This window comes from Arachis hypogaea, chromosome 15, assembly GCF_003086295.3.
Source record: "Arachis hypogaea cultivar Tifrunner chromosome 15, arahy.Tifrunner.gnm2.J5K5, whole genome shotgun sequence".
Lineage (NCBI taxonomy): Eukaryota > Viridiplantae > Streptophyta > Magnoliopsida > Fabales > Fabaceae > Arachis > Arachis hypogaea.
In genome coordinates, this window is record NC_092050.1 from 151,864,156 (window position 1) to 151,885,744 (window position 21,589).

The 21,589-nt window shown below is 34.3% G+C and overlaps 2 protein-coding genes across 2 annotated transcripts; both read right to left on the reverse strand.

Annotated features, from left to right (window-relative positions):
- Positions 1-8,667: 8,667 nt before the first annotated feature.
- Positions 8,668-11,364, reverse strand: LOC140179426 (uncharacterized). Its single transcript, XM_072218308.1, has 5 exons — positions 10,784-11,364; positions 10,384-10,711; positions 9,884-10,212; positions 9,118-9,592; positions 8,668-8,814 (listed from the first exon to the last, which is right to left on the reverse strand). The coding sequence occupies exons 1-5, from the start codon at positions 11,362-11,364 to the stop codon at positions 8,668-8,670; spliced, it is 1,860 nt and encodes a 619-aa protein (XP_072074409.1).
- Positions 11,365-11,415: 51 nt separating this feature from the next.
- Positions 11,416-12,075, reverse strand: LOC140179427 (uncharacterized). Its single transcript, XM_072218309.1, has one exon. The coding sequence runs from the start codon at positions 12,073-12,075 to the stop codon at positions 11,416-11,418; it is 660 nt and encodes a 219-aa protein (XP_072074410.1).
- Between the last annotated feature and the right edge of the window lie 9,514 nt (positions 12,076-21,589).

A 21,589-nucleotide genomic window follows, 5' to 3' on the forward strand; every position in this document is an offset into this window, starting at 1 on the left:
ATCTTTTAAATATTTAATTATAATTTTGGTGGCACAAAAAACAAAAACAAAAATTATTATCTTTATCTTATTATTGTTAGCAAAGACACAAAAAAAAAAATTAAGAGTGTTTGACAATAATTTTTTGAGTAATTACCCAAATCAGTCCCCGAGGATTTTAGAATCGGATATTTTAGTCCCCAAGAAAAATTAATACACGGATCAGTCCCAAGGTTTTACTCCGACAGACAAATCAGTCCCCAATTCATTTTCCGGCAGAGTAATTACCAGATCAGTCCCCAAAGATTTTAAAAACGGACATTTTAGTCCCAAGAAAAACTAATGTACAAATCAATCCCCAACTTTTCTCTCTGTTAGACATAATAGTCCCCCGTCTAAAAATAAAATTATTATTATTATTAATTGCACAATAATATTGTACTATATTTTTTGTATTTTTTAGACAAAAATAATGATAAATTTATTCATTAAATTCTTATATATATATATATATATATATATATATATAGTCACTCAATAATAATAATAATAATAATAATAATAATAATAATAATAATAATAATAATAATAATAATAATAATAATAATAATAATAATATTATTATTATTATTATTATTATTATTATTATTATTATATATGTTTATATTAAAAAATATGTATTTAAATAAAATATTTTAATTTGAATTTATATTAAATACATATTTTTTTAATACAAACATATTTTTTAAAATAGTACATCTTTTGATTATATTAAATACAAAAATATCAAATGATTTTAACCTTGATTTTTTTGTAAAATAATCTCTAATATTTTTATTTATTATTATTATTATTATTAATTACATAATAATATTATACCATGATTTTTTGTATTTTCTAGGTAAAAATAATGATAAATTTATTCATTAGATTCTTATATATGTATTTATATATATATATATATATATAGTCACTCAATAATAATAATAATAATAATAATAATAATAATAATAATAATAATAATAATAATCAATAAAATTATTAGAGATTATTTTATAAGAAATTTAAGGTTAAAACCATTTGATATTTTTGTATTTAATAAAATCAAAAGATGTACTATTTTAAAAAATATGTTTGTATTAAAAAAATATGTATTTAATATAAATTCAAATTAAAATATTTTGTTTTAATACATATTTTTTAATATAAACATATATAATTTTTTTTACATAGGATATCTTTTGATTATATTAAATACAAAAATATCAAATAATTTTAACTTTGAATTTCTTGTAAAATAATATCTAATAATTTTATTATTATTGATATATATATATATATATATATATATATATATATATATAATGAATAAATTTATCATTATTTTTGTCTAAAAAATACAAAAAATATAGTACAATATTATTGTGTAATTAATAATAATAATTATTTTATTTTATTTTATTTTTGGACGGGAGACTATTATGTCTAACAGAGAGAAATGTTGGGGATTGATTTGTACATTAGTTTTTCTTGGGGACTAAAATGTCTGTTTTTAAAATCTTTGGAGACTGATCTGGGTAATTACTCTGCCGGAAAATGAACTGGGGATTGATTTGTCTGCCGGAGTAAAACCTTGGGGACTGATCTGTGTATTAATTTTTCTTGGGGACTAAAATGTCCGATTCTAAAATCCTCAGCGACTGATTTGGGTAATTACTCTAATTTTTTTTCTCTTCTCTTTTTTATCTATTTTCGTTGAGAGTGATAACATAAGCATAGAAGAAAAAAATTACTCTAATTTCGTTGGCAATAACAACAAAATTGTAGAAATAATTTAGTGTTGTTTTTACTGTCAGCACTAATATAAATATCGTAATCTTTATTTTTGTTTTTTGTACCAGTAAAATTATAATTAAATATTTAAAAAAATAAAAATTTTATAAATCGATTTATTTAAATAAATAATTAATTTATTATATTTAAATTAAATAAACAAATATAACCAGCTTAACAATCAAAGAGCTTAATTAATTATCATTATTAATGAGATTCTCTGAAGCAATCCATGACCAAGAAAATTGTACATGGACTGATTTTTTGGTGATTGAACATAACACAAAGAAAAAGGATCGAGGAGAAAGAATAGCACTCCTTTCTAATAATAATGTCTAAATTATTAGGGGACAGTAACCACTCTAGGTACAACTGCTTGTTTAAAGCAGCAGTCTTAGCCATTAAATCAGCCGCTCTGTTTGCTGTGCGCTGGATGAGCACTAAAGTACCTGTCCAATTGCGCTAGAACATCTCTTTGATTTTGTCAAGGAAAAACTTGAGGTTAGAACAATTTTCTTTTAGATTCATTGGAGGTTAGAACGAATCCAAGACACAAAATCCAAACTAGAGTCCTCAGCGGTCATTCCCAAGTTTAAGCTAATTCAAATCTGACGAGCTTTTTGGCAAGTCCTAAAGTAATGGTTAATATCCTCTAGAGCAAGATAACATCTCTGACAAAAATCAAAAGTAGCAAGACCTCTTTGAAACCGGTAACTAGCTGTGAAAACTCCGTTGTTGAGACAAAGTTAGAGCAGACACTTTATCTTCTCCGGTATTCTCAAGCGCCAAAGCCAAAGCCAATTTTCATTATCATTCCAGCCAAATTTCTTCTTCAATAGCCATTCATACCTACTTTTAGTCGAGTAGGTGAGAGTATTTGAATTTGTCCAAAACCAACCTATTTTATCTCCTGCCTGCTTGATAGGATCAAAGAGCATCAAATCAAGTTTAACTTCTTCTAGAATCATTGTGCAAAGAATATTCCACCGCCAATGTCCATGGTGCCAAACATCTTCTAGTTTCAAGTGAGAATCAGAAATATGCACAAAAGGAACCAAAGGAGCTAGCGTTCCACATGGTCGCCAAGCATGATACCACAAGGATTGAGACATCCTGCCTGTACACCAATCAAGACCATCACAAAGCTTTTCTATTGTCTTATAAATCGCTCGCCAAGTGCTTGAAACATTATTAGAAAAATTTGGTGAAAAGCAAGAACTCCCAGGTAAATATTTTGCCAACATAATTCTTACCCAAAACTTATCTTTATTATGTAGTAATTGCCAAACAAGCTTTCCTAATAAAGCAAAATTTACACATTGAGTATCTCTAATTCCCAAGCCTCCATATTTTCTTGGAGTGACAACTTTGCTCCACTTGACCAAATTTAAGCAACGGTCCCCCACCTTTCCCTTCCACAAGAATTGTCTAAGCATAGAATCAATCTTTTGACAAACCGAAGTAGGAAAAAGAGTCACTTGCATCTGATAAATAGGAAGAGAAGAAGCAACAGATTTAATTAAGCAAAGCATGTCTGCTCTGTTAAGGAGCCGACCTTTTCAACTAGCCAGCCTATTCTTGATCTTCTCTAAGGAGTCCGAAAAAATAGCCTAGTAACTCGAGGATGATTAAGGTTCACCCCCAAGTATTTGCCTAGGTCACTAGTAAAAGGAATATGAGAAACACCAGAAAATATTTCCTTCCTTCTATTAGAGATATTTCTAGAACAAATAGCTTTAGATTTTTCAATGTTAATCTTCATACCTGAAGCTTTGCAGAACAACTCCAAGGTGTACACAACATTCTGAACTTGATTTTTCTTCGCTTTACAAAAAAGGAGGAGGTCATCTGCAAACATCAAGTGAGAAACTCTAGGTCCCCTCTAGAAACAGCCACACCATCCCAAACACCCTCGTCAACTTATTTGAAAATGAAGCACGCCAATCTCTCCAGATACAAAACAAATAAATAAGGAGAAATTGGATCTCCTTGCCTGAGCTCTATGTGAGGTTAGAAGCTGTCTAATCTATTCCCATTCCAAAGGATGGAAAGATTTGAGGCTTGAACATAATTCATTACAAGCCAAATAATTAGAGAAGGAAAGCCAAAAGATTCAAGAGTGTAATCAAGAAAATTCCAATCAACTCTATCATAAGCCTTTTCTAAATCAATCTTAAAAGGCATAACTCCTTTTCTAGACTTTGTCCGCTTAAGAAAGTGAAGAACTTCTTGGGCGACAATAATATTATCAGGCGCTCTTCTACCATGAATAAACCCTCCCTGAGTTGGGCTAACAATTTCATCTAAAAATGGTCGTAATCTATTAACCAGCACTTTAGTCACTAGCTTATAAATTACATTACAAAGGCTTATTGGCCGAAAATCTTTCAATCTAGTTGGAGGGTCGCACTTAGGGATAAGAACAATCAAAGTTTCCAACAAAGAATGGCTTAACGTCTCCCCTAAGAATACTTTCTGAACAGTACACCACACCTCATGACCCACCACATCCCAATATTCCTTGAAGAAAAAACTTGAAAACCATCCGGCCCAGGAGCTTTGAACGAGCTCATATTATCCAGAGCTTCTTTAACATCCAACATTGTTACTGGTTTAGACAAATTATCACAAGCATCTTGGCTAAGAGATGGCATAGAAATTTCTCCCATGCAATTAACCTCAACAGGCTCAGTAGAGCAAAAAATATTTTTGAAGAAATGAACAAACTCTCTTTGCAAACTTTTCGGATCATCAAACCAGGACCCATCACTGACCAGCAACCCATGAACCTTGTTAGATTTTCTTCTAAGGATGGTTTGCATATGGAAAAAGCTAGTATTTCTATCACTATACCAAACCTATTGATCTCTTGACTTCTGGTACCAAAGCAATTCTTCCTGAGCCAAAACTAGATTATACTCAACTCTCAATTCTTCCTCTTTGTGCTTTAAAATCGGATCATCGTCAGCTTCCATTTTCCGTTGAATACAATTCAAATAAGCCTCCAATTCTCTCTTTTTAATAAAAATATTGTCGAAGACCGTAGAGTTGAATTCCAACGAAACTTCTTGAACCCTAGCAACTTCCTATGGATGCCAAAGTCTGTACTATCCCAAGATTTTTGAACGATGGCCTTGTAATCAGGATGCGTTGCCCATGCCACTTGGAATCTAAAAGGCCGGTTTCCTTTTTTGATAGAACTCCTTGACTTCAGATAAGCAGGGGACAATGATCAGAGTGAGAACAGCTGAGAACTTCAACAAAAATTTCTGGAAAAAGAAGGCGTCATTCTGTAGTACAGCAAGCTCTATCCAATCTCTTTGCAATTTCTTTGTTTCCTTGAATTTTACGGAACTAAGTAAACCGTCTTCTAGAGGTTGTCAGATCAAAAAGACCACAAGAATCTAGAGTACTTGCAAAGATACTATTACAATTCGAATAGAAATTACCCCCCTTCACCTTATGAACACTCAAAATATCATTAAAATTCCCAACCACCACCCACGGGTCCTGAATGTACAAACCAATATCAAGCAGATGACTCCATAATTCTACTCTATTAGTGGCTTGAGGGCTGCCATAAACCACACTGCAAATCCATCTTCTCCCACCACCATCAATTTCCAAAGTTACACATTGATTCATAGCCCAAAGAATTTTACAAGAAAATTTTAAATTAGCAGAGAGGAACCAAATTCCATCCTTGTGTCCAACATCATCTACAATTCCTACAGGATAATAGCCTAATCTCCTCCAAAATTTTTTCATAGTTTCAAACCCAATATAAGTTTCCACCAAAATAAAAAAAGTTGGTTGACATTTTCGTACCAACTCCTTACAGTGCACCCAAGACATCTTATTTGACGCCCCCTTACATTCCAACTAATAATATTTAAATGGTCACAATCCATAAAAATAAATTAAATAATTAGAATGTTTAATCATCCTACCTCACGTTGATGGACCCCTGTTTCCAAGTGTCTTCTCTTGGACTTGCGTCACAGAACCATCATTCTTCTGTTGAGGTTGGTTCTCCAAGTTTGTTGTTGCACTAGCTTTATCAAACTCTTTTTGTACTCAAGAATCCATTGACAATGCTTCAATAGGTGAGTTTTGAAGCGAAATAGGACGCTGTCTTTTGTGCCCTACTTTAAAAAAGAGAGTATTCTGATCCTTGAAAGCCACATGAGTTGTTCCCAAAGAGCCAAGCGTGGATAGAGGATCCTTCTTTTCCTTAAACCCCACCTTTGCATTTGATAAGGACTTCACCTTTGCATTTGATGAGGATCTAGCATGCATATTATTAGACCCAAAAGAAAATTTTTTACTCACCAAATTGGAGCATATTACTACATTGGCTTTTTTTGGCACCACTTTTGGGCCTTTACCCACTTTTTTCTTGCCTTTTTTACTAACTGTAACCCATTCACCCTCTTTTGCACGAGTATCCCTATCTATGTGCGATTCTTGCAAATTATCATGCACAATATCTTCTGCTCTATGTTTCTCTATAATTGGAATTGATTTGACATTAATTCCAAATTCAAAAGTTAAATTTTGATTTTTTACTAGGATTTGACTACCTTCCACCATTTTCTCGTTGTTATCCACCGAAAATAGTGACGGCAAATTTTTCTCCTTCATCGTGCTTTCCTTCCCAATGTCATTGTTGTTCTCTTTCGCACATTTTCTTGTTACGTGCCCAAAGCAGCTACATTTTTCACAAATTAAATTCAAGTGCTCATATTCTATGTCATACATATGACCATCAACTTGAATTTTTTTTTATGACTGGAAGTCCTAAGCTAATTTGCACACATGCTCTTGCATACTTTCCCCTCTCTGCAGACTTGGTGGCTAAGTCGATGCGGATCGGTTTGCCAACAGCTGACGCAATCATTTTCATGGCTCTCTCTTGATAATAGTTAATGTTTAAACCTGTGATTCTTATCCAAACCATGGTAGACCTAAAAGTGTTTTCACAAGGTCTGAATGAAGAACTCCAAGGTTTAACCGCAACATAACTATCAGTAATAATCCACGGTCCTCCAAGGAGAACTTTTTCTCTATCCTACAAGAGATCAAATTTGACTAAGAAATAGCCAAAATCGACATCTAGTACCTCATATCCTTATTTGGTTCTCCACACACCTTTAAGCTTGTGCGTGATCGCCGTATAGCTAAAATTTTTTCCAAGAATTTTGATCACGATGGCATCTTTGTAGGACTCTGCCAATATCTCTTTTGCTTCTTCAGTAAACGTCACAGTTGGTATCTCCGAATCGCCTTGCTTACCATAGCCATCTTATCCCCATCAAGAGAATCAACAACCTCCAAAACTCTCGAGGCACCAACAACTTTATCCCTGACTTTGAGTCTTGTTGCTGTCTCCTTTAAGCCCCTCTTTTTCACCTGATGCATGCCCCCCTCGCTCTCTCTCTCTCATTGTTTTCGTCGGCATATCCTTGCTATGTGCCACCCTCGAAGATTCTCCTCCGCTTTTTTTGCTCTCTATTTTATATACTCTCATGTACTCTTTAGTATTAGGGTTTTTCAAATTAATTTATTGACTTTTTCAATGTGTTTACAACTTGCTATATACATATATAAGATAACGATAATGATAAAGAGATAAAAATATATATATATATATATAATTTATCTTATTTAATATTTATTAATTATTATAATAATTAATAAATATTAAATAATGTAAATTTTAGTTGTTTTTAGCTAATTTAAGTGGCACACGATTATTATGATTTATGAGTGAAGATTAAATGGTTAAATTCCATTCACCTAAAAAATGTGTTGAGCATGAAAGGTTTAATTTTATCAATTTTTTTCTATATAAATAAATAGCATCTCTATGTATAAATGGGATAATAATTCACATGATTTATATTTAGGTATGGCATTGATGAGCAGGCTTGGAGCAAATTTTAGTCAAACTTAAATTTGTCCCAAACTCTTCAATTTTATCAACTTTAATATGTTGACCCTATCTATATGGGTTTTAGGCTTTTAGCAATTAAATTCTACATCTTACTAGCTCGGTAGCTCCCAGAAAGCTAAGATCCCGTCCCAACCTTATACTCTCTTAATTCCTACCATTTTATTTTAAAACGCAAAAGCTAATAGGATTATTAAGAAAATATATACACATACGGAATTATTATTATCTATATTAAAATCTACTTGAAAGGTTATAAATTAAATTATATATAATTTACAAATAAATTTTCTTAAAATTGCATTGTGTGAACAATTAAGATTAATATTATAATCTGAATGTATAGAAGAGGTTGACAACTAGTTTTCAGTTAGATATTCATAGCTAAACCCATTTTATTATATCGAGAATGTTTGATAAAAAAAAATAGAGTAATTATTTAAATTCGTCTTTAAAGATTTTAAAAATAGATATTTTAATTTTTTAAAAAATTATTACATAAAAATATTTTTAAAGTTTTACTTTAGTAGATAACTCAGTTTTTAATTTATTTTTTGACAGAATAATTATCCAAATCAATCTTTAAAAATTTTTAAAACGGATATTTTAATCCCTAAAAAAATTAATATACCGACCAATTTTTAACATTTTTCTCACTTACTAAATTCTTCAAGTATTTATTAGAAAAAGAATATTAGTAGATATTATAATTAAATTAACTTTTAAGGTTAAGTTAAACCTATTTGATTTTTAATATGGTATTTTTCAAAAAAAAAAAATATTTTCGAATCATCCTCACTACATACACAATTCCAAATCCAACAAAAAGAGATATATTTTTTTTTGTGTCTAAACATAGAAAAAAAATAAAGCAAACACTATCCTATATCCGAGCGAATGATTTACCGGAGATTAGCACAAGGCTCAAACCAAATGACATGATTAGAGTTACTCTTGGCACCATATCTAGCCATCCAATCCGCAACTCTATTTGCTTCTCGTCGGGACACCCACTCAACATGAACAAACCAAGGACGAGATAAAAGCTCCTGAATCTTGTGAACCAAATCTGTTACTTCAGATGAATACCCACTTGTAAGTTCATGCATGATGGGCAGAATGTCAAGGCAATCCGTTTCACATATAATATCCCTCAAACCACAATTCCAAGCTAAAACTAGCCCCCTCCAAGCAGCAAATAATTCACATCAGATGAAAGACCAGGGGGGAATGCTTCCAGAGCAGCCCGAGATCCAATCTCCCTTAGAATCTCTAATAATACACCCAAATCCTGCTAAATTTGAATCCTGATACAAGCTTGCATCACAATTAACTTTAAAATTGTTGCCTACCAGCGGTTCCCAACACAGGCGATTTCGGAGAGACCTAAAGGCATTGTTTCGATTCCTGTAAACCTGTAAGTCCTTGGCGGTAATTCTGGCCAAGGCAACAACCTTGTGGTCTGTCCAAGGGTTGTCAGTATTGAATATGTCATTGCACCTATGTCTCCATACCCACCAAAGTCCTGCACCAAAAGACGCTTCATTGTTAGCCAAGGCCTTCCGAAACCACTCTTCAAGAGCAGTACCAGTTGTCGAGTCCAGGATACTAGAATCCAACATATGCCAAATTGCCTTTGATCGTTCACAGTCTCTAAGGCAATGCTCCATAGTCTCCTGCGCCTTATTACATTTCTTACACATATCTAAAGAAGCTAAATGCCGCTTGAATCGAAAGGTCTCAGTTGGTAGAGCATCATGTAAGCCAAGCCACATAGTAAATTTGAACTTCTCCAGAATGTTTGTATTCCACAACCAGTTCCAGTTACTATTAGCATTCCAATTTAATGTTTTCTCTAATAACCATCAATAACCCTCCCTTGCACTATACATTTTTGTTGCTGCAGGCCACCACTCCCACTGTGGCTTCAACTCAGTCGAACTAGGATATCTCAGACCACAAATAAACTGCTTAATCTCATGCGGAATAGGCGTGGTAAGACTATCAACCTCCCAAGACACCCCTTTCCACAAGTCAGCCACTATGAAATCTGATTCAGAAATATGTACATAAGGAACAAGGTTGCAAAGCTTACCAAAAGGAGTCCACTCATCATACCAAACTGATTTGTGGACATCCCCAATATTCCAATGAAGCCCTTCCCTGAGATGCTCATAGGCACTAACAATGTTCTTCCAGGTAGCCGATGAAGAATTTCTACCATTTTCGTTCATACCAGATTGATTCCTGAGATATTTATGCTTCAGAACTTGCACCCACAACTTCTCACTATTATTTAGACAATCCCATACCAACTTTTTCAGAAGCGCCATGTTAGCATAGGTAGTATCCCTAATACCCAATCCTCCTGTCCTTTTAGGAGTTATGGTGACCTCCCACCTGACCAGAGGAAGCCCTTTGCCGGTCGCTTGGCCTTTCCACAAGAACTGTCTCATCAAGGAATCAATTTTATTACATGCATACTTCGGAAGAAGAGAAATTTGCATTTCATAAACCGGGATAGAGGCCATAACCAATTTAACAAGACAAAGCCTCCCTGCCTTATTCAGCAGGCATCCTTTCCAACTGGAGAGCTTCCTCGAAATTTTTTCAATAACCTCCTGAGCCGTCTTCCTGGAAGCTCTGGCATGACCGATGTTAATTCCCAAGTATTTACCCAAATCATTGTAGAACCGGATGTTAGAGACCCCTGAGAGAACCTCTTTTCTCCTCTCCGACACCCTCTTGGAACACTGGGCCTTTGACTTATGAAGATTTACCTTCAAACCTGACGCTCTAGAAAACAAGTCCAGGCAATGCATAACCTCTATTACTTGAGCTTTCGATGCCTTACAGAAAAGCAAAAGATCATCTGCAAGCATCAAATGAGAGAGTCGTGGTCTGTTCCTAGAAACCGTTACCGGGTTCCACAAACCTTGGGAAACTCTATGAGAGATAAAGCAGGCAAGTATTTCCATACAGAGTACAAATAGATAAGGAGACATGGGATCTCCTTACCTTAACCCTCTCTTTGGATTGAAATTTTGGAGCCTGTTCCCATTCCATAAAACTGCCAACGAAGAGGAAGTCACACAATTCAATATAAGATTAATGGTAGCCTTTGGAAACCCAAACCGGACCAAAGTAGCTTCCAAAAAATGCCAGTCTACCTTGTCATAAGCTTTTTCTAAATCAATCTTGAACACCATGGTCCCTTTTCGAGACTTAGTGTTCCTCATGAAGTGCATAATCTCCTGAGCAATGATAATATTCTCTGTGGTTTCTCTTCCTCGAATGAACCCTCCTTGCAAAGGACCAATGATCTCCGACAGGAAAGGTCTGAACCTGTTAACTAGAACCTTTGTGACAATTTTATAAATTACATTACATAAGCTAATAGGCCGAAACTCCCGTAAGGAAGAAGGAATTTTCACTTTAGAAATTAGAACAACGAGAGTATCGAAAATAGCCGCATTCATTGACTCACCCTCAAAGGCTCGCTTGACCAGTCCACACACATCATTGCTAAGAGAGTCCCAGAACTCTTTGTAGAAAATTGCTTGAAATCCATCTGGCCCTGGAGCTTTAAACGAACTCATGGTCATCACAGCTCTTTTAACCTCTTCAGACGTCACTGGTTCTACTAGCTTTTAACAAGCCTTAGTACTAAGAGACGGGCAAGGAAAATGCCCCATGGTGTCCAGGTCGATATCCTCCCTAGTAGAAAAGAGTTTTTGAAAGAAAGAATTTGCCGCCATTTCTAGAGTCGAAGCCTCCGTGGCCCAAGACCCATCCTCCAAAAACAACCCATGAATTTTGTTCCTCTTTCGTCTGATAACCGTCTGCAGATGAAAAAATTTTGTATTTCTATCTCCACATCTCACCCATTGTTCTTTAGATTTTTGATACCACAACAACTCTTCTTGAAGAAGGACAACATTCAATTCCTTATGCAAAACTTGCTCTTTGATCCTAAGCTGTTGATCCTCCTGACTCTCCAGAGTAATCTGAACGTCATTCAAAAGCCTCTCCAGCTCCCTTTTCTTAACAAAAATATTGCCGAAAACCTTTTTATTGAAGCTAGTTGCATCTTTTTGAACCTCCAACAAACATTTGACCACATCCGGAGCTCCTTTATTCCAAGCTGTATGACCAACATTCCTAAAAAGAGGATGAGTCATCCATGCAGCCTGGAATCTGAATGGACGATGGCCCTTGGTAGCCCTCTCTGCCATCTTGCACCTAGTGAACAACGAGCAATGATCAGAGTGAAGGTGCGCCAGCACCTCAGTATAAGCCTCCGGAAACATCAGTCGCCAGTCTTGGTTGATGAATGCTCTATCAAGCTTCTTAGCCACCTGCACCCCACCTTTCCCTTCCTGTACTAAGTGAATCTTCTCCCAATAGCCCTCGTATCAAACAGCCCACAATCCTCCAATATTTCCGCAAATTGTTCTGCTCTGGCAAGTCTAAACTGTCCCCCTCTAACTTCACTCTGCAACAGCACATCATTAAAGTCCCCTAACACAATCCAAGGTCCGTGGATCATATTAGCGATCCTTGTCAAGTCACCCAACAGTTCTTTACGCCGATGTATATGCGGATTAGCATACACTGCACTGCAGTAACTAGAAGTATTGCCCATAGTGATTTCAAAACTGATACATTGATCAACTACATCCAATACTCTCACAAAAATATTTGAATTAGAACATAGAACCCAGATACCCCCACTATGACCATTAGCCTCAACAATACCAACACCCTGGTAACCTAGATTATTCCAAAAAGATTTCATCCTCTCGAAAGGAATATGGGTTTCAAACAGAATAAAAAAATTAGGGTGAAATTTATTCACTAACTCTTTACGATGAACTCGGGCCAATTTATTAGACGCCCCTCTAATATTCCAAAATAGAAAGCTTAAATCTACATAATCCATAAAACAATTGTGCTGTAAAAAGGACCAACCTCAACCGAAGTCCCTAACGAGATGATGAAGATCCACCATCATATCCCCCTGAGACTTGCTTGTCCTTACCCGGTTCCACTGACAACCCTTCCGATTCGCTGATTTGCTGCTTGCTGGTGTCGCCAAGGCAGTTCGGAGTTGACGGCAAATTTTGCAAAGAAGAAGGGCGCAACCTCTTGTGTCTGTTTTTTAAAATGGCAGTAAAAGTCGGCACCGCAACGGAGACAGCTTTGCCCTTCACCCCTTGCTGTTTGGAAGACGCCATGCATGCTTGAGCTCCGCCAACCGATCTGGTCTTCACCCCTGATTCGGCTCCTCTCATACGTAGCCCAAAGTCACGGTTTTTGTCCAATTTCTGATTTAAGTGCACCGGCACTTTGTCTTTAGAGGTTTCTTGGGCTTTGTTTGATTGGCTCAATTTTCCTCTCCTTTTACCGCTGACTTTGGTCCAGCCAGCCTCATTTTTCAAATGCTGGGACCCCACTTCCTTCCCATGCAACGTATCACCCAATTCCTCTCCAATTTCTGCAACTATCACTGAATCTTCGGAATTGCATCCAAATTCAAAAAATTTTTCCTTTGAGGCTTCTTGTGGCTGCACCACCTGGGCCGTCGTCTCAGTCACTAATGTTTCCTTTCGATCCACCTTTTCCGACTCTATCGGAGTCATTCTGCAGTCAGTTGCTGGATGTCCAAAACAATTGCACTTGTCACAAATAAGGTGTAAGCATTCATACTCCACCTTATATTCAAACTCATCGACATTCACACTCCGGACCACCGGCAAACCAAGATTGATTTGCACGCAAGCTCGAGCAAATTTTCCCCGCTCCGCTGACTTAGTAGCTAGATCCACCCTGACTGGTCTCCCCACAGCAGAAGCAATTCTCATCATGGCTTTATCCTGATAGTACCAAATGCTCAAACCAACAATTCGAATCCAAACCATAGTCTCCCCGAAAGTGTCTTCACAAGGTTAAAAATTTAGTGTCCATGGCTTGACGGCAATATAGTGACCGAAGATCATCCATGGCCCCCTAGTAAAACCTTCTCTCGATTGTCCATGCGATCAAATTTAACGAGGAAGTACCCAAACCCCACATCCAAGATTTCATATCCACCGGTGATCCTCCATACCCCTTTCAGTTTGTGAAACATGGCCGTGTAACTATGGTTTTTTCCAAGAACCTTAATCACAATTGCCTCCTTGTATGGTTCAGAAAGGATATTTCTGGCCTCTTCGGAGAAGCAAACTCTCGGAGGCATAGGATCTCCTTATTTTTCGGTGACTACTGCCATGGAATCCTCATCTAGAGCTTCTGCCCGGTTTATCTCTGAGGCTACCGTAGAACCAATAACCTTGTCACAGAAAGAAATCTTGGAAGTCACCTTAGAACTAAAGTTGCCCTTACTTGATCCCTCCTTCACACTTGATGCAAACCCTTCCACGCTCTCTCCCTTATCTCTTTTGATGGCATGACCATCTTCCTCACCGTGTTTCACCCTCAAACGCTCTCTCCCGCTCTCTCCTTCACTCATTCTCCGAGTACGTACTCTTTCTCTCAACAAAAAGAGATATACTAAACCTCATATATATTTTCTTAAATTAAAAGCATATTATTGTGGTTTATTTTAGTTTCATGTCTTATTGTTTGTAAGTTTTATTTTGTTGTTTTAAGTATTCTCTAGCGCACTACAAAATAAAGTAGTATTTGTAACAAAAAAATGTTACAAAAGCTCTAAATTTTGAAGCGAAAAAAATTTGTAACAAAAAAAATTATTACAGGATTGTTGCAGTATATTCCATTACAAAAAAATTTTGTAACAAAAAATAAATTTTTTGTAACAATTTTTTTTCTAAAATTTGTTAAAAAATTGGTAACAAATTTGACAAATAAACTCTTTTTTGTAACAATTTAAATTTTTGTATCATAATATATTGTTACAAAATACTACTTATTTTTATAATATGTTTTATTCTTTTAGTTACAAAAATAGAAGGTTTATTTTAAAATATTTAATTAAATAATTGATATATCAATTAATTTTTTAGACACGCTAATTCAACATTTGTATATAATATATAATCATATAGATAATTAAAATATCTTACATGACATTAATATTCTTTTACAATAAAATAAGTCCTACAAATTCAATTAAACATAATTTTTTCCTAACATAAAATTTGTATTATATAGGATTTATAGTTCTGGATTCTTCTAGTATTTTTCAGTCAATATAAAATCTAACATGTTGGCATCAATTTCATACTCTTGCAAATATGAACAATGAAAACCAAAATTAAAAAACAACACATAACACTATTTTCATCATAGTAAAAATTAAGTTATAACCTACAAATTAAACTTAACTAATTCTTTATAACAATTATAGCAAAATTCAAAATATAACAATTCAGAACCCAGAAGATTATATCAATTCATCTAGCATTCAAAATAAAAAATTATATTCAGCAAAATTCAATAGGGCAGAATTTTGAACTTATATAGCAAAATTCAAAATCCAATTTATATTCAGTAAAATTTAGAATTACATAACAATTAATTCATATAATTAACAAAATAAAAAAATTGAAAAGCAAAATAAGAACTCTGCATCAAGCCATCAATCCATATAATTAAGTCAAATGTTGATAGAGAACATCATCAGAACAAGTCTTAAGACACAAAATACAAAAAAAAAATGTTCTTCTTCTTTCCAAGCTTACCTAGGGATGCCCTTGACCTCTAACATTCAAAAATTGAACTCTGCATTAAGAAAAAATAAACAGATCTCAGATTGATGGAGGAGTGGGTGAACGGGAAGGAGAGGTTGATCTCAGATCTGGCCGCCGTGATACCGCTGGATCTCAGATCGGGGGAGCTGCAAACTTGCTGGCTACTGCTAGTAATTAGAAACTCAAATCAGGGAAGAACGACCAGGTTAGAGTCGAAGAGTTTACCGCCGACAACATTGAAGAAGCATGCAGCGACACTCGAACGCCGCCGACCGCCTCCACTGTTTCTTCCTCTACTGTTGGTGGGGGTTGCTCTTGTCTGAGTTCTCTGATAGGGTTTAGGTTGTGTGAATTGTGAAAGTGAAGGGAGAGGGAGCCTTCTGTACTGCCCGTATTGTTACGCCGCGTTTAGCCTTTTTTTTTTTCAAGAGACAAAACGACGTCGTTTAGCACTTTTACTTTCAAACCAAAAACCGTTAAAAAATCGGACGGTTCTTCCGGTTAACCGCCGATTCGATCGGTTTTTTGTCAGACGGTTTCTGACCTTACCCGGACCGGCTAGGTGATCGGTTCCCGGTTATTTCGGTTGAACCGGCCGGTCCGGTTCGGTTTTCAGAACCATGGTATCAATTATCAAACAATCACTACAAAATACACACATTCTGCCAAAATCCTCATAACAAATGTCATCCAACTTTAAATATAATATATGAAAGATTAATAATTTATAAATACAGCACAAATCCTAAACCCTATATATTTATAACGAGGACAACTACAGCACAATACATAAAAAATGAAAGATTAATAATTTATAAATTTTGTAACGAGAATAAACTAAAGCCAATGTTCTGAAAATCGGTTCGAACCGGCCGATCGGACCGGTCGAACCGTGAACCGGACTGAAAAACGGATCGGTCAATCATCAAAATCGCAAAATTACAAAACCGGAATTGAACCGGCAAACCAGCCGATAACCGGTCAGTCAAACCGAACCGTGACCCGACCGATTTTTAAGTAAGCAACAAAACGCTGCTGTTTTTGAGTTTTTTTCCCTCTGAAGTCTGAATCCCTAAATCACGAAAACTCCCAAGGCTGAGACTGAGATCCCTAATTGCCCTCATTGCTCTCTCTGCTTCAGTGGTTCCCATTGTTGATGATTCTTCTTCGAGCAAGCTTGCTTCACTGAAGTCACTGGCGTCACCGCGTCACACGGGTCGAGGGCTTGCCGTCGAGACACCGCCGTCGCGCCACCTAGATCCGTCGAGAACTGAGAAGTGAGAACGCCTCACTCTCACACGGGTTGAGCCACCGCCGTCGAGCCACCGCAGCAGCCGTGGAGATCTGAGAAGGTGCCTTCGCTGTCTCCCACCGCCTCACTCTCACTCTCCCTCTCCCTATTGCATCACTTGCATATTCTGCCTTGAAGGTGCCTTCGCTGTCTCAGTGTCTCCTACTCTCCCTGTTTTATTTTTCTTTGAACTGTGTAGTGTGATTAGTTGATTACTCAAACTGATTGGACGTATTTTACTTTGAATTGAAACTGAGCTGTGATTCAAGATGATGAACACCGAAACTGTGAACTTTGAAATTCTGTTTCCCTTTGAAATTTCTGTATGCAACTTTGTTTCTGGCATCATCATTGTACTTTGTGTTCATGTATCAATTTGAGTATGGGCTATAGAATATATTTTTGTAGTTTTTGCGTGATTTAGGCAGGCTTAATGTTTATTCGATCTGTTCTCTACTCTTATATCCTATCCCCTTTGGGCTGAGCAGAATGAGAAGAGTTAGCAATTAGCTTGACTTTACTGCTTTGTAGAGCCTTGTAGCTGATGCTATGGCATACTCAGTCATACTTCCTGACTCTTAATGTGAGTTTCTGCTGAAGGCTATGCTTTGCACTGCATTTGTAGTGAGTGCCCTAATAAATTTTTGTACTCTCCTTCAGTAGCTAATTAATCTGGACAATTAATCTTGAGTGGGACATAGCAAATTCAAATTATCCATGAATTGAAAGAAATTGGCTTGTTGCAAATAATAGAAAACCTTTGTGCTTCCAGAAACAAAGAGGGATTTGGACAGAGCAATATGCACATGTAACTTATTACCAGAAAATTTCTTAAAGTCTTTTAATTCTTTAATTTTAATTCTCTCTTGAACAGTTTATTATTGGTGATGGCAATAACATGTATGATTTCACTTATGTTGGAAATGTGGCTCATTCCCATTTATGTGCTGACCGAGCTCTAGCTTCAGAGGGGGAAGTTTCAAAAAAAGCTGCAGGAGAGGTACCTTTGAAAGATTCTCTCATTACATTTTTTGGTATATAAATATTTGTTTAATTATGTAAATGAAGATTAAACATGGACATCTTAGAAGGCGGTGATGATGATCCTGCTCTATTGTAGATGGGTTGTTGGTTATTCACATGTGTACATTCTTTAGAAACCACGGTTGCTAACATGATGATGAGTTGATGATACATTTAAGGGTAGAATTTCTTCTTTTGGGTGAATGACAGGACCTAGAAAATATATGTTTCAGCAAATCCTAATCAAATACTTAAGCTAAAATAAGAAAGATATACAACAAAAAACCTTATTCCACTTGGTAGGGTTGATGATTGATGACAAATTTGGATCATTTTGATGCTGCTATGTTATGTTTGATTGGTTGTTTTGTTTTTTGACTTTTGAATTTATATTTGAATAAGATTATAACATTCTGGTTTATGTAGTACTTTTAATTTGAATGATATTTTAAAGTTTAGATTAGACTATAATTATATTTTCATGTGTTTATTTATATTTTATTTATTATTTTATTATAAAACGATTTTTTCGGTTCAACTACGGTCGAACCGATTGAACCTATGAACCAGTGAACCAGTAGCTAGAGCGGTTCGATAACCGGTTCGGTTTTCAGAACCTTGACTAAAGCACATACGCAACAAAAACACAGCACAAGCACAAATAAATATCAATGAGGATGGACTAAAACTCAAACACAACACAATTAAGCCAAATAAAAATACAAAACAACACAATTCTAACAGCATATATAGCACTACACCAAAAAAGCACAATTAAAGCACAAAAACAGCACAGACCATAAATCCTACAAATTTGTGATGAGGACAAATACAACAGAATATATGAAAGACTAATAATTTATAAATCTATAATGGGGATGAACTAAAGCACAAATACAACACAATAAAAATATAAAATAGCACAATTCTAGGTTTCCAGCAGCACAGCACTAGCAAAAAAAAATATACAAAACACAAAACAGCAACACAGTGGAATAGACAGAGCTAATTAATAATCAATTAATCATTCGACAAAAACCCAAAACATTTAATAATTATTAAATAATTAATATAATTTCTGAACAGATCATAAAAAATGATGAACAAGCATTAGCAGTGATCATTGACGATAGCGAGGTAGAGTAAGATGACGACTAGAGTAGAGTAGAGCAAAGAGCGATTGAGCGTGACAAACGACAGCGAGCAAGATGACGACTAAACAACCACGAGCAGACGAAGACCGGACAACGACCACACCGTTGGTGAATGAGAAAATGGGTTGGAGACTTGGAGCAACACGATCAGACGAGGACGGAAGCCCCTGAGCGTGACGGACGGCTAAGAAAGTGCGGCTAAACAGACGAAGACGATGGACACGAGCTCGAAGAAGTAGTTGCGATCGGTGATAGCGAACATAGGTTGGAGACTTAGTGCACGAGGAAAGCTAGATGAACGGACGGATAGACGACAAACTTTGAGTGCGGCGGACGGCGACAATATACCACTCCTTGCGGCAGTCGCAGAAGCTTAAAAGGTTGGGATGGAGGGGGAAGAAATGAAGGAGAAATCGGCTGAGTCTCAATTTGGTTCGACCGACCGGTTCAACAAATTTTTTGGCGTTTTTGGAAGAGCGATTTTTCAGTCGACTGGGTCAAGCGGTTTTAATAGAAGATCTTTTTTCAAGTTATATTTCTTTAAAAGATATTATAAAAAAGTAAAAATAATTTTATGTTTGAATATCTCATGCAAAAAGATCTTTTTATTTGTCAATTATGTTTAGCTATAACAATATAAAAGTATTATTTATTTATTTATTATATAAAAAATATCTGTTTTAAGAAAAAAAGATGTAAATTGTGACTTCTTAAAAAGATGTTCTTTTGATTTTTTTAGTACTTTTATTTTTACTACTAAAAATTTACTAAACACACTAAAAGATTAAAAAAAGATATTTTTTATTGAAATAAAATTTTTTCTATCAACTTATTGGCACCAAAACAGACACTAAAACTATTTTAAGAACACTATTTATTTAATAACTTATTAATTAGTTTCAAATATGTACTCTAATTTAAAATTAGAGATAATCTAATTAGCTTTTTTATTTCATAAAATTATATTAAAAATTCTAATTTTTTAAATTAAATTATCAAATTCTCATTATATCTTAATTACTAAAAATTTTTTAAATTTCAAATAAGAAAATACTCAATGATTATGGAATTTATATGAGTCCAAAATAATTTTAAACTCAAAGTATTATCAATTTAATTTAAATATTTTCAGTAAAATATTTTTTTAATATAAAATTCTAAATAAATATAATAAATCACAAATAAATTATTATTTTAATTTTAAAAAATTAGAGCCTTACATTTAATATCTTAAAATAAAATTTCTTATTAATTACAAATAATCTTTGAATTTTGTGACAAATAAATAATTTGTTACAAAAATATTGTATTTTGTAACAAATTAATTTTTTCTTGCAAAATATTTAGAGTTTTTGAAACAAATAGATATTTTGTTATAAAATATTTTAAATTTTTGCACCAATATAATTTTTGTTACCAAACATTATAACATTTTGCAACGAAATAACAATTATTGATACGAAAGCCAATATAATTTGTAACAAAAAAATTATGTTGTTATAAAATATTGAAATGTTTTATATCAAATTTTTTTATTATTACAAAATATTCTTATTTTGTAACAATAACTAATTATTGTTACAAAAAAATCAAAATTTGTAACAATTTTAAATTTGATATAATTTTTTTGTTACAAATATTCTATTTTCTTGTAGTGACTCCAAGTCAGATATGTCTTTCATTAAGAAGTGGTCCAAACATTGATTATATACATGTGTATGTACTATGTAAGATTGTAAGTAAATATATTCATACAATCATCATCATCATGGAATGCGCATTTAGTGACATTTATTAATATCAATTGACGATTACACCATATAGAAAAAGTAAAATAAAATTATTATTATTATTATTATTAATTACATAATAATATATTATTGTACTATAATTTTTTATATATTTTTAAACAAAAATAATAATAAATTTATTCATTAGATTTTTATATATGTATTTATAATATAAAAAAATTTACATAAAAAATACATAAAAAATTTATAAACCCTAAACCCACCACCACCACCACCACCATATATTTTTGTTTAAAAATATATAAAAAATTCAAAAAATATATTATCCAAAAAATATATATATAATTATTAGAAATTATTATCCAAAAAATTCAAAGTTGAAATTATTTGATATTTTTTTTATTTAATATAACTTAGTTTGGTGTGATAGTTAAAAATTAAGTATAATTAAAGTTATTCTTTTATTTTAGGGCAAAAAACCATATTAAGCCACATGCAGAAAAGTTTAACCAAAATACGCCAAACAGAAATTTATTTCAGCAATAAGCCAAGAGGCATTTTTATATAAATCGAACCACCAAGGTTCGAACTCTATTAGCAAGTAATTCGAACCATATTGGTTCGAACTACTACTGGAAAAATGTGAATAATTCGAACCGGTTAGGTTCGAACCAGGAGAGCATGTAATTCGAACCGGTAGAGTTCTGTGGAGATTAGCCTAGTGTAATAAATCGAACCAGGTTGGTTCGAATTATGGGGAGAGAGGTCGACTGTAGTAATTCGAACCAGGCTGGTTCGAATTACATGTATCATGGTTCGAACCAGGTTAGTTCGAATTAGTTGGAGTCAGAGCTCTATATAAACGCTGTAAACGTGATTTGCTCTCATTAGAG